The 14785-nt window shown below is 42.9% G+C and overlaps 1 protein-coding gene across 2 annotated transcripts in view; it reads right to left on the reverse strand.

The window, feature by feature from the left end:
• The window catches only part of LOC126213142 (neprilysin-2-like), a 319779-nt gene that overhangs the window by 105892 nt on the left and 199102 nt on the right, over positions 1-14785 (reverse strand). For both annotated transcript variants that reach the window (XM_049940760.1, XM_049940759.1), the window contains 2 exons: positions 13693-13907; positions 9069-9245 (listed from right to left, as the gene is read on the reverse strand). In XM_049940760.1, coding sequence (XP_049796717.1) covers positions 9069-9245; positions 13693-13907 — 392 coding nt within the window. The remainder of the gene's footprint in view (positions 1-9068; positions 9246-13692; positions 13908-14785) is intronic.

Genomic DNA, 14785 nt, shown 5'->3' on the forward strand with positions numbered 1-14785 from the left:
TAGAAGAAGGGATCGGTTGGTAGGACATGTTCTGAGGCAACATGTGATCACCAATTTAGCATTGGAGGGCAGTGTGGAGGGTAAAAGTCGTAGAGGGAGACCAAGAGATGAATAGACTAACTAGATTCAGAAGGATGTTGGCTGCAGTAGTTACTTGGGAGATGAAGAAGCTTGCACAGGATAGAGTAGCATGGAGAGCTGCGTCAAACCAGTCTCTGGACTGAAGACCACAACAACAACACAGTAACATAAAATTGGCGAAAGGTAGGAATGGATCCTGCAGGAGTCTTGGGTGCTGTGACTGTTGAAGGCCAGAGATTGCACATCAAGATCGAAACTTTACACGCAAAAATCCACAATGCCTTAAGTGAAGTTTGCGGTGAGTTAACATTGGACGGAAGTACGGTTTCAAGTTGAGTTACTCACTTTCGATGGGGTCGTATGAGCACGGATGATAAACCAAGACCCCGAATGCCAAGAAACATCAACAGATGGTAACACTTATATCGATCAAAAAATGGCTGTGAGCACTATGGGACTTAACTTCTGAGGTCAACAGTCCCCTAGAACTTAAAACTACTTAAACCTAACTAACCTAAGGACATCGCACACAACCATGCCCGAGGCAGGATTCGAACCTGTGACCGTAGCTGTCACGCGGTTCCAGACTGAAGCGCCTAGAACCGCTCGGCCACCCCGGCCGGCTATATCGATCAGAAGGAGGATATTATGTAACTGTGTAGCTGGTTATGGAGTGTGTATTCTTTGTTAGTTAAAGTCCTTGATTTGTGACAGGAAATTAGAGTTTTGTAATGTATATATGGAAAAAGCAAAATGAATTGTTGGAAGGATAAATTATTATACTATGTGTATGATTATAAAAACGACAATGTTTGTTGAAAGCTGGTTCATGCTTAGGGCACTTGTATTTGTAATACATAAAAGATGTAGGGAAGTCCCTCCGTAACGGAAATGGCATGGCGCGATGTAAAAGGTGGTTTTGGCGGTCGAACTGGGCGGCTCCTTGGTGTGAACGGTACGCAGTAAGTGGCCAGCCGTAGCACGGTGCACTTCGACTTTGCCAAGAGAGGCAATTGGAAGCTGCTTTGTAAAGGATTTTTACCTCGGATGTGGATCTGGCTATTATTTGGTATTCTCGGCAAAAAGGGATGGCTCTAATATGTTGAAAATCCGACGCCGAGAAGAAATTTTGTTGAGCATTCGAACATCAAGAGCCGTGAGTACAGTTAAAAATGGTTCAAATGGCTCTGAGCACTATGGGACTTAACATCTGTGGTCATCAGTCCACTAGAACTTAGAACTACTTAAACCTAACTAACGTAAGGACATCACACACATCCATGCCCGAGGCAGGATTCGAACCTGCGACCGTAGGAGTCTCGCGGTTCCGGACTGAGCGCCTAGAACCGCTAGACCACCGCGGCCGGCTGAGTACAGTTAGCGGCCATGTCATCTACCACCAAAACTTCACCACTGCTTTACTAACTTCATACACGCAGCTATGTATATGGGCACGGACCACTTAAATTGTGTGTGGTTTTAATAATAATCATAATGTTATAAATCTGTGTTCAGAACCAGATTTTCTATCCTGCTCAGGAACCTATGCAGTGTCCTTACCTAAGTGCTACTAAAACCGAATATCCCGTTTTAAATTAACAATTCTTGCATTCAAGTGTTTAAAGTGGTTCTTTGTGTTTGCCAAATGTAAAATGAGTAGCAAAAGTTAAAGTTAAAACCACAAAAGTGAAGTTAGATAGGATTTTTCTAAAGCACTCTTAGTTTATTGCAAGGTATTGTTTAGCAGGAATACAATGCCAGATTGTGTAAATGTGATTGTCGAAAATACCTGCTTCACATGTGGTAAAAAAGACAAATAAGTTAAGCTCATTTTAAAAATAGTGGTGTTTTGATTTCTATCATGAATGGTTCCTTTTTCGAAGTTAACTGAGCTCAGTGTTGAATTTTTTGTCTTGCAAAGTAAATTATCAACTACTCCAAGTGAAGTGAAGAATTAGCTTTGTTTGAATTAGTCTTTTTTACTGAAATAATCATAGAGTTTGACTGGTGACACTATACTAGTTTATGGGTCCCCATCATATCCTCCAAATATTTGAAAGATAATTGGACTATTACTGCTGCTAAGGAAAACTGGTGTATGTAGAGGAGTATAAAATGTGTATTTATGATATCATTTGTATTTATTTGCGTTTTTAAATGTCAGTTAAGATAGAAGCCCCTCATGTCCAAATTTAGCTCTGCACTTCATGCAGTAACATTTCAGTATTGGTTTAAGTAATGATGTCGCGTGTAGCTGTTATTACTATGAGCTTGGCGGAAATTTGATTTCTGTAATTACTGGTGTGTGCGTTACTGATAACTGCTGCTACACACTGTTCAGAGTGCCCTATGTTAGTTTGTATCCTGTGAGCTATTCAAAGGGAAATATCAACGAAAGTAACTTTAATAGTGTGCGTTGTTTATGAAACGTCCCACGTATCTTCTGCCAAGTTTTCCAAATCTGTGTCAAATTGCGGCTGTAATACTGGGCTTCCCATGTCTTACAATTCGATTCCCATTTCTTGTTGTACTACCTCATCATACAAATGTTCGGTGTACTCGTTCTTCCTCGTTCTTCCTGTCAGTTCTCTCTTCTAAGCGCACTACTGAAATTCCTCTTCCAACCTTAATGTTGAAGATACCATTACTCTTAATGTTACTAAAGGTTTTTCTTCTCAACAATCTCAATCTGTCCTTCTGAAGTTCATTTCCTTCACGAGTTCTTCACATGTCTCCTGCACCGTTTCCTGTTACATGCCCTACACTTCCTATTGGTTTTACAGGTAAATCGCTTATGTTATTGTATTATGTCTGCTCGTGAACATTTTTGTACTTCATTTTTCCTTCAGTTTTTATTCTCTTTTTCTCCTTCAATCAATTTGGGTTGCTGAAAGTCAAAGCCTTTCTATATTTCTTCACCAAAGAAGCAGAAGCAGAATTCGAATCAAGAACAGCTGCCAACATGAGTAACTTAGAAGTAGATATCCTCGGAGTAGTGAAGCAATTTAAATCACTTAATAAAAGCCACTCTTCTGGTCCAGACTGTATACCAATTAGGTTCCTTTCAGAGTATACTAAACGAAGATCCGTACCAAAATACTAGAAAGTTGCACAGGTCACACCAATATTCAAGGAAGGTAGTAGGATTAATCGAATAAATTACAGGCCCATATCATCAATGTCGATATGCACCAGGATTTTGGAACATATATTGTGTTGGAACATTATGAATTACCTCAAAGAGAAAGGTGTATTGACACACAGTCAACACGGATTTAGAAAACATCGTTCCTGTGAAACACAACTAGCTCTTTACACACAGTATTGAGTGCTATCAATAAGGAAGTTCGAATTGATTCCGTATTTCTGGATTTCCAGAAGGCTTTTTAACTGTACCACACAAATGGCTTGTAGTAAAATTGGGTGCTAATGCATTATCTCGTTAGTTATGTGACTGAATTCGTGATTTCCTGTCAGAAAGGCCACCGCTCGTAATAACTGATGGAAAGTCATCGAGTTAAACAGAAGTGATTTTTGGCGTTCTACGAGGTAGTGTTGTAGACTGTCTGCTGCTCATTAACTATATAAACGATGTAGGAGCCAATCTAAACAGCCATCTTAGGTTGTTTTCAGATGATGCTGGCCTCTATCGTCTTGTGAAGTCGCCAGAAGATCACAACAAATTGCAAAACGATTCAGAAAATATATCTGTATAGTGCGGAAATTGGCGATTGACCCCAAATAATGAAAACCGTCAGGCCATCCACATGAGTGCCAAAAGCAATCCGTTAAACACCCGTTGCACAGTAAATCAATCAAACCTAAAGGCCGGAAATTCAACTAACAAGGGAACCTCCCCATCGCACCCCCCTCAGATTTAGTTACAAGTTGGCACAGTGGATAGGCCTTGAAAAACCGAACACAGATCAATCGAGAAAACAGGAAGAAGTTGTGTCGAACTATAAAAAAATAAGCAAAATATACAAACTGAGTAGTCCACGCGAAGATAGGCAACATCATGGACCTCCAAAGATAAGGAGCGCCGTGGTCCCATGGTTAGTGTGAGCAGCTGCGGAACGAAAAGTCCTTGGTTCAAGTCTCCCCTCAAGCGAAAAATTTTTCTTTATTTTAGCAAAGTTATGATCTATCCATTCGTTCATTGACGTCTCTGTTCACTGTAATAAGTTTAGTGTCTGCGTTTTGCGGCCGCACCGCAAAACCGTGCGATTAGTAGACGAAAGAACGTGCCTCTCCAATGGGAACCGAAAATTTTTGATCGCAAGATCATAGGTCAACCGATTCCTCCACAGGAAAACACGTCTGATATATTCTATACGACACTGGTGACGGCATGTGTGTCAGATGACAGGAATATGTTGTCGACCCACCTAACTTGTACACTTGGCGAATGGGTAAAAAGATTCTTCTACGTTGCCCGATTTAGGTTTCCTTGTGGATGTGATAATTACTCCCAAAAAAGTGATGAAAACATAAGAGTTTGTCACATAAACTGCAACAAATGATTCCGAAAGTCTCACACTCGCACACTTTTCGCTGTGCTCTGTCAAAACATGTTTTTTACGTTTTCAAATTTTTCCGTGTGTAGACCGTCAAATCCTGCATATGTCCAAGCAAATGTGAACATGTCCTGGAATTTTGGAGAGCGAAGTTGATTATCTGTTAGTGCCTGAACTTTGATAATTGACTGAATATAAAAAAATTAAACTTTTTGCTCGGAGGAAGACTTGAACCAATAACCTCTTGTTCCGCAGCTGCTCACGCTAACCACGGGACCACAGCGCTCCTGTGTTCTGGCGGGCCTTGATGTTGCCTATCTTGCGCATGGACTACCCAGTTTGTATATTTTGCTTATTTTCTCATAGTTCCACACAACTTCCTCCTGTTTTCTCGACTGATCTGTGTTCAGTTTTTCAAGGCCTATCCACTGTGGCAACTTATAACTAAATCTGAGGGGGGTGCGATGGGGAGGTTCCCTTGTAAGTAGCTAGGAATTACAGTTACGAACAATATAAATTTGAAAGAACGAATAGAAAATGTTGTGGGGAAGGCAAGCCAGAGACTGCATTTTATTGGCAGAACGCTTAGAAAATGTAACAGATCTACTAAGGAGACTGCCTACACCACGCTTGCCTGTCCTCTTTTAGGATACTGCTGCGCGGTGTGCGATCCTTACAAGATAGTACTGACAGAGTACGTCGAAAAAGTTCAAAGAAGGGCAGCACGTTTTGTATTATAGCGAAACACGAGAGAGAGTGTCATCAACGTGATACAGAATTTGCGACATACACCATTAAAACATCTACATCTACATGACTACTCCGCAATTCACATTTAAGTGCTTGGCAGAGGGTTCATCGAACCACAATCATACTATCTCTCTACCATTCCACTCCCGAACAGCGCGCGGGAAAAACAAACACCTAAACGTTTCTGTTCGAGCTCTGATTTCTCTTATTTTATTTTGATGATCATTCCTACCTATGTAGGTTGGGCTCAACAAAATATTTTCGCATTCGGAAGAGAAAGTTGGTGACTGAAATTTCGTAAATAGATCTCGCCGCGACGAAAAACGTCTTTGCTTTAATGAGTTCCATCCCAACTCGCGTATCATATCTGCCACACTCTCTCCCCTATTACGTGATAATACAAAACGAGCTGCCCTTTTTTGCACCCTTTCGATGTCCTCCGTCAATCCCACCTGGTAAGGATCCCACACCGCGCAGCAATATTCTAACAGAGGACGAACGAGTGTAGTGTAAGCTGTCTCTTTAGTGGACTTGCTGCATCTTCTAAGTGTCCTGCCAATGAAACGCAACCTTTGGCTCGCCTTCCAGACAATATTATCTAAGTGGTCTTTCCAACTGAAGTTGTTCGTGATATTAACACCCAGGTACTTAGTTGAATTGACAGCCTTGAGAATTGTACTATTTATCGAGTACTCGAATTCCAACGGATTTCTTTTGGAACTCATGTGGATCACCTCACACTTTTCGTTATTTAGCGTCAACTGCCACCTGCCACACCATACAGCAATCTTTCCTAAATCGCTTTGCAACTGATACTGGTCTTCGGATGACCTTACTAGACGGTAAATTACAGCATCATCTGCGAACAACCTAAGAGGACTGCTCAGGTGTTTATCGTTGCATTGGGATCTTCTCACGTAATTTCAATCACCAACTTTCTCCTCCGAATGCGAAAATATTTTGTTGAAGAGGACATACATAGGGAGAAACGATCACGATGGTAAAATAAGAGAAATCAGAGCTCACACGGAAAGATATAGGTGTTCGTTTTTCCACGAGGTGTTAGAGAGTGGAATGAGAGAGAAACATTGTGAAGGTGGTTCGATGAACCCTCTGCCAGGCACTTAAGTATGATTTGCGGAGTATCCATGTAGATGTAGATGTAGACGTAGATCACAGTATCTGCAGCCTCTATGTACTTAAGACATTTTCTGTCAACTTCAGTCTACTTTCTATCACTACTACATTGCGATCTGTGTCTGTATACGCCCTTGAGTACGCCTCCCAGTACAGCATCTGATTCCAGAATCTCTGCCTCACCATGAAGTAATCCAGCTGTTAGCTTTACACGAGTCCAGGCACTTCCCAAGTATTTGTCCTCCTCTTGTGAGTCATGAAAACGATATCTGCTACGACCAGCTGAAATTTACTGCAGATCCCAAGGAGTCCATCCCGTCTGTCACTTCTGCTACCAAGCCCATACTCTTCCACAACTCGGCCTTCAGCTCGTTCCTGTACTGGAGCGTTCCCATTCCTTATAGTTAAGGGGCTCCGGAACGCCCTATACTTGCAATGTTAAAATAACGCTTATAAATTACATCTTTCCTCACAAAGTATTTGAGGTAGGAAGTTGAACTTTTTACAGATTATTTATTGGAATATGGGCTACAACTTAACGCAGGGATTTTACAAAATTTTAGTTCAGTTATTAAAGATGATTTTTTTTCAATTGTAATGAAAATTCACCATTTTTTTGCAATTTTTTATTTATATATTCAAAAATATACAGTTTTTTGGAAAAAGGCTGTGTTAAATTATGCAGAAGGTACTGTGTAACATTTACTGAAAGTTTGAAACAAATATGTTTGGGAGATCCTTAGAAAACATCTTCATCCTCTGCAAACTCCTCCTCCAGCTTCCTCTTGTTCCTCCTCCTGTTTACTCTTGCTTGTATTTCTAGACTCTTTACAGCCCTGTCTGCAGCCCGAAGGCGTTCCTTGTCTAAAGCAAGCATCGCTCATACCATGTTAGAACCTATCTTCATTCCCATATTTCTAAATACCTTGCACCTTACAATGTTGCCATCATTGAAAGTCGCAACAGCATCATACACACCAAAGTGAAGTGTTTCTATTCCCACAAATACAGTCTTGGGGATTCTCGACCATATAACACTATTTACACTTTCATTGGGGTTTTGAGTTTTTCCGTGAATACACTTTTTCAACAGTTCAGGTGCTGCTAAGTCTCTGAAAATAGGTTTTATCACCTCCATTATTGCATGAGGCAGACTATGCTTATGAGTGTACACTTCACCAGTTAGCAATCCTTTGTTATATTTACACCAACTGTCTTCTTCTTTGGGACACAAGCTATGTTGGGGATTTTCATCGTCTTTATTGTTTACAGTAATAACACATACCTTTGGCTTTCCAACATTTCTCCTTTTTTTAAAAGCCTTCAGAGGATTTCTAATAACTTTACTTTTATTCGTTATTATACTTCAACAAAACAGAGACTCAAGAAACAGAATTAATTACGAATATTTTCGAGATAACGACAGAGTAAATAAACATGAAACAATCGACAATCACACCAGCGATATATATTGAACCATCACAGGTTAGCCACAACACATACTTTATCTCACATCACTAAAATGTACCTGATGAACACGGACGTTAATAATAATACCATTTGACAGCAGTTTAACAGCGCCACAGTGGGTCACGCCCATGTAGAACACATTTCAAAAAAAAATTAAAAATAGTTGTAGTCTTCGGAATTGAATAAATTATATATCTATTAAAAGGTAATAGTTTGCAGATTCAGAAAACGCAAAAAAGTAAAAATTGAACTTTTCATGATTTTGAGCCTTTCCGGAGCCCCTTAACAGAATTTCGACTACCTTTCCACTCTGATTTATCTTTCCCGTGTTCTCATATACTTTACCTCTTCATCTTTTGCTTTATACGTCGACACGTGTGCCTCAAATATTGTTGGTAGCGTTTGTTTGCTGTCGAGTCTGATGATAATCCTACCACTCAACGGTTCACAGCAACTCTCTGCTCTTCCTCCTTCCCTATGCACAACAATTCCTATTTCTGATGTACCATTTTCTGCTGCTCTATATTTTTTTGGTCAGAAATCCTTATGTTCTTCCGATTTCGCTGCAATTACACTTACTATATCATGATTCACCCATTAGATTTCCCTTTTCAGATATTCTGTCTTTGCAGCCAAATGTCATACCTCGAATCATACAGTTTCCATTCCACTGATTATTCAGTCCTTTCCTCACGGACAAGCACTGAAATTTCCTCCCTCTTGCTGCCATCGCACACCATTGTCCCTGGAGTATTACGTTCCATGGCTCTAAGTTACGTATATATGCGGTTCTTTCTGCGAGTGAATACCTGCAATATGCCTCAAAGCTTCACATCCCTTTCTCGATTGCAGCATTTCATATGTGGATATGCCAGAGAACATATACACAGCATTTAGAATCGTGGTATCTGTCTTGCTAAAATGAAGAATGGCTAGTTTCATAATTCCATTTTGATCAACTTACCGTGTAACCATGAGTTTCTAACTCACGATATCGTAATATTGAAACTAATGCCAACCCTTAGAGGCCAGATTCCGATGAAGGATTATTGTATATGTGGCATGACAGTGAAGTAAATTATGCCCTGTATCACCACTGTGTCGTATACTCACGTTGGCCAGAGCTATCTCGAACTCGAGGGACTGCCTGAGCTCTTGTTGAGCACGAGTCCTGTTAGCCCCCAGCAGAACTGCCAGGTCGACTTGGTACTGGTAGTAGGCGTCCACCAGCTTGTCCGAGGGGCCCTTCACCAGGAACTCGCGGCTAAGCCCCAATGATGCCTGGTCTACCTACAGAAACACGAGGAAAGGGTTATTAGCACATAGTACAACTGCAGGAAGAGAGAGGAACAGTATGATAGAGTAGTGAAAGTGCTAGAGAGAGACAGAAAGTGCTAGAGAGAGACAGATGCTGACAAAAAATATAGAGGAAGTTCAACAGGGAGAAGGACACAAAAAATGTGAGAGAGAGTAAGGAGGGGGGAGAAAGAGACAGCAGGGGGAAGGAGACAGAGAGAGAGAGAGAGAGAGAGAAAGATGAGGCAGAGTGAGACAAAAGAAAAGAGGAAGAGTATTAGAGCGAAATAAACGATGCGAATGAAAGAAACAAAGAAGGGTGAAGGGAAGAAGAGAGAGAATAAAAATAATATTAATAGGAAGAGGAGGAGGAGGAGGATATTAGTGTTTAACGTCCCGTCGACAACGAGGTCATTAGAGACGGAGCGCAAGCTCGGGTGAGGGAAGGATGGGGAAGGAAATCGGCCGTGCCCTTTTAAAGGAACCATCCCGGCATTTGCCTGAAGCGATTTAGGGAAATCACGGAAAACCTAAATCAGGATGGCCGGAGACGGGATTGAACCGTCGTCCTCCCGAATGCGAGTCCAGTGTGAATAGGAAGAGACAGACAGAGGGAGAGACTGAGATAAAATGTTAATGAATGAAACAGGGAGGGACAGAGAAAAAGAAAGATACAAAGAGGAATAGTGAAAGTACATAGGTGCAGGAACAGACTGAAAGCAGAAAGAAGAAACAGACACAGTGTGAGAAATAAATAGATAGAGACACAGGGTGAGAGAAATAGTGATGAAAAGAAAGAGAGGAATGGTGAATGATAGAATGGATGAGAATGAGAAAATGAGTGGAGGAAAGAGAGAAAACGAGAGTGAAGAAAAGATAGTGATGAAGTATGGAGTAGATGCAGAGGGAGGAAATAAAAAGGAGAGAGGGAGGTGTAAAGAAAGAAAGACAGAGAACTGGTGAGATAGAAGGAAAAAAGAGACTGAGAGTAAAGGCGTGTGGATGAGGGAGTTGAGAGAGGAAAATACACACACACAAAAGGAAGTGAAACAAAGATTTAGGTAGTTAAAGGATAGAATGTGTGAGACAGAAAGATGGAAACTATAAGACATACAGCGTGGGCAAACAAAAAAAAGGGACTAGATAGAGAGAGGGGTGGGTGGATTGAGAGAAAGGAATACGTAAGATATAGGTCAGAGAGTAGGTGACTATATAAAAGAGTGAGAGGAAGACTTAGAGAGGAAGAAAGATAAGGGGAGAGACAGAAGAAATCAAGTGAGAGAGAGAGAAAGAGTGAAGGAGGTGAGAAAAAAGAGGGTAGGTTGCACACACAGATGTGTGTACTCTAAGAGACAGAGAGAGAGAGAGAGAGGGGGGGGAGGGAGAGAGAGAAGGATAGAGAGTTGTGTGTGTGTGTGTGTGTGTGTGTGTGTGTGTGTGTGTGTGTGTGTGAATTCCTAAGGGACCAAACTGCAGAGGTCATTGGTCCCTAGACTTACACACTACTTAAACTAATGTATGCTTGGAGCAACACACATGCGCATGCCACAGGGAGGACTCGAACCTCCGACGGGAGGGACCACGCAGTCCGTGACATGGCGCCTCAAAACGCATGGCAGGGGGTTATGATTCAGCCCCGTATTTAGATTATCTTTGTCCAACTTTGATTTTTCTTATAATTAATTATCTTTAATTTGTTCATAGATCTATCAATTTTGTATTTATTATAAAAATATTATTTGTTCACCACTGCAAATAAGTTATTAGTCTTAAAAATCCTTTCTCTCACAGTTATGTTGGATTATTAGAGCGTTCCATAGAGAATGCAAACCCCCGGGCTTCATTGTTGACTGTGGACCCTAACATGTCTGTCTTCGATTGGTATCTATGAGGGATGTTGTGATCTGAGTTGTCGTCCCATGATGTCCCATACGTGCTCGACTGGAGACAGATCTATTGACTGAGCAGGCCAAGGCAACATCTCTACACTCAGAAGAGCATGCTGGTTTATAACAGTGGGATGTGGGCGATCGTTATCCTGTTGGAAAACACCCACTGTAATACAGTCCATAAATGGCAGCACAACAGATCGAAGCACCACACTGACAAATTGTTCCATAGCCAGAGTGCGTGGGATATCCACGAGCACGCTCGTGTTGACATACGAAATCACACTCCAGACCACAGCTCCAGGTGTAGGTGCAATGTGTCCAGCATGCAGACAGGTTGGTTGCAGACCCCCAACTGGCCTCCTCCTAACCAAAACACGGCCATCACTGGCACCGAGACAGAACCACATTTCATCATAAAACACGACACACCTCCACACTGTCCTCCAGCGATCTCTCGCTTGAAACCACTGAAGTTGCAAACGGCGGTGGTTTGGGATCAGTGGACTGCACGCTACAGGGCATCTGGCTCAGAGCCGACTTTGAAATAACCGATTTGTAACAGTTCGTTGTGTCTCTGTGGTTTTACTTTTACCACAAGTACCCTTTCATTAGCAACTTTGAGCCAAGCACAAAATCAGTTACCTCTCTATTGTATATTGTAAATAGTTTAGCAGGCTGGACATGGAGGTCTTAGTCTTAGTATCTAGCTTTAACGTACCCTAATCTCTTCTGGTTAAGGTAGTTTTTAGGGTGGTAGATGTTAAAGGCACGGTGAGCGACGGCCAGCGTCTTGAGGGTCATTCCAAGACCCGGGCCGCCGCCCACAACCAGGTGACGGGCAATACAGGGTGATTCAAAAAGAATACCACAACTTTAAAAATGTGTATTTAATGAAAGAAACATAATATAACCTTCTGTTATACATCATTACAAGGAGTATTTAAAAAGGTTTTTTTTTCACTCAAAAACAAGTTCAGAGATTTTCAATATGGCCCCCTCCAGACACTCGAGCAATATCAACCCGATACTTCAACTCGTTCCACACTCTCTGTAGCATATCAGGCGTAACAGTTTGGATAGCTGCTATTATTTCTCGTTTCAAATCATCAATGGTGGCTGGGAGAGGTGGCCGAAACACCATATCCTTAACATACCCCCAAAAGAAAAAATCGCAGGGGGTAAGATCAGGGCTTCTTGGAGGCCAGTGATGAAGTGCTCTGTCACGGGCTGCCTGGCGGCCGATCCATCGCCTCGGGTAGTTGACGATAAGGTTTCATAACTAACCTTTTTCGTAGGACTCTCCATACAGTTGATTGTGGAATTTGCAGCTCTCTGCTAGCTCTGCGAGTCGATTTTCCTGGGCTGCGAACAAATGCTTGCTGGATGCGTGCTACATTTTCATCACTCGTTCTCGGCCGTCCAGAACTTTTCCCTTTGCACAAACACCCATTCTCTGTAAACTGTTTATACCAACGTTTAATACACCACCTATCAGGAGGTTTAACACCATACTTCGTTCGAAATGCACGCTGAACAACTGTCGTCGATTCACTTCTGCCGTACTCAATAACACAAAAAGCTTTCTGTTGAGCGGTCGCCATCTTAGCATCAACTGACGCTGACGCCTAGTCAACAGCGCCTCAAGCGAACAAATGTACAACTAAATGAAACTTTATAGCTCCCTTAATTCGCCGACAGATAGTGCTTAGCTCTGCCTTTTGTCGTTGCAGAGTTTTAAATTCCTAAAGTTGTGGTATTCTTTTTGAATCACCCTGTATTATACCTATCCCTCCTCTATTCAGTTCTCTTCCTTCCTTCTTTCTAAATATTTAATTTCGTTTTAATATCTTACTTGATTTTGTATTAGTTATAAGTTTTTCTAATGCTGCACAAAAAAAAAAGATATCAAATGGATCTAAACAGAGCCCGCCTCCACGTGGCAGGACACGGGCAACGGTGTGAGTGGGGACGGGAGCCGGTGTGGTGTTACTTTCAGTCACTCCGGACCCCGGACCCAGTCACAGCGGCTAAGTGGCAACATACGACCCACCATAAGAAATTAGACGGTGGGTCATAAAATATAAGCAGCTAGTGAAAAAAAAAAAGTGTGTCTGTGGTGCCAACTGCCGCTCAGACTGCCAGAGCTGTATGCCGGACACTACGGTCTTCCCTCTCCGTACTGCCATGCGGCCATCGACAGCTCAGTCTTCTAGCGACTGTACATTCTCATGACCACCACTGACAGTAGTTGCTTAGAGGGGCTACATTCCTGCCGAGTCCTCCTGCAATATTGCACAAGGAACATCCAGCGTTTTGTAGCTCTGTAACACAGCCCTGTTGGGAGACCAAAAAGATATTGACAGAACCGTCGATTCACTACATAAGCTTTGGTCGTATGACTTACACGATTAGAGACTTGAATCCAAATGGTGCATACTCGGTTTCGATGCGTCGCGTTTATCATCTAATAGGCAGTTCTCGGACATCCGAACGACACGTAACCATCTCCAAGTGCGACACACTGGACTACAATGCACGGAGCTACTTACATACATAGAGCGGTGCGAGGAGTTCCGGAAGTCGGTAACCACGGAGAACTCGATGAGGTAGTCGGCGCCGTAGCCGGTCCTGCGGAAGCGGTGGACGCTCTGCCGCCAGTCGAAGCCCGCCTCGTCCCAGGAGTCGCCCTCCACGACGGGCCAGCCTCCCAGGTCCTCCTTCAGGACCCTCTGGAGCGGCGCCAGCCCGCGGGACTCGATCAGCGCTGTGGGCGGCCACAGGGGGTTCGTCAGTTAACTGGAGCCCTAACGAGCTGCACAGGGGTGCTCTCCTGTTTCAGAACCCACATCTGAGCCTCAGCTACTGGCCATCACCCAGGAAACTTCATACGTATGGGGAGTAGTAAATAGAGCAGGGTTTCGGCTTGTACAACTCCTCCCTCCCCAGCTGCCAAAGCGACAAAGGAATCGCAACTGCTCCCATAACTACAGCTACGACGTTATGAACAGATATTTTGAGAGACCCCCAAAGACCTCTGCCACCGTCTCTAGAGGAGTTACTCCAAATGGCCCCCAAGGAAAACTGCCATAGTATCCATAGGAAGCATTCCACATGTACACCATTCTCCTAGAGAGTGGTTACTGTGATATCTAGAGGTGGTGATTTATGTGAGCTTAGTTGTGGTTTTCGTGGCAGCTATAGAGCTGTTCCAAGTGGCCTCAAAAAGACAAAAAAGTGGTTCAAATGGCTCTGAGCACTGTGGGACTTAACATCTGTGGTCATCAGTCCCCTACAACTTAAAACTACTTAAACCTAAGGACATCACACACATCCATGCCCGAGGCAGGATTCGACCCTGCGACCGTAGCGGTCACGCGGTTCCAGACTGAAGCGCCTAGAACCCCACGGCCACACCGGCCGGCTCAAAAAGACAGCTCTCATGATGTCTAAACGAGATGTTCAAATTAATTTCAGGGTTTCCAGAATGAGATTTTCACTCTGCAGCGGAGTGTGCGCTGATATGAAACTTCCTGGCTGATTAAAACTGTGTGCCCGACCGAGACTCGAACTCGGGACCTTTGCCTTTCGCAGGCAAGTGCTCTACCAACTGAGCTACCGAAGCACGACTCACGGCCGGTACTC

Source organism: Schistocerca nitens, chromosome 11 (genome assembly GCF_023898315.1).
Source record: "Schistocerca nitens isolate TAMUIC-IGC-003100 chromosome 11, iqSchNite1.1, whole genome shotgun sequence".
Taxonomy (NCBI): Eukaryota; Metazoa; Arthropoda; class Insecta; order Orthoptera; family Acrididae; genus Schistocerca; species Schistocerca nitens.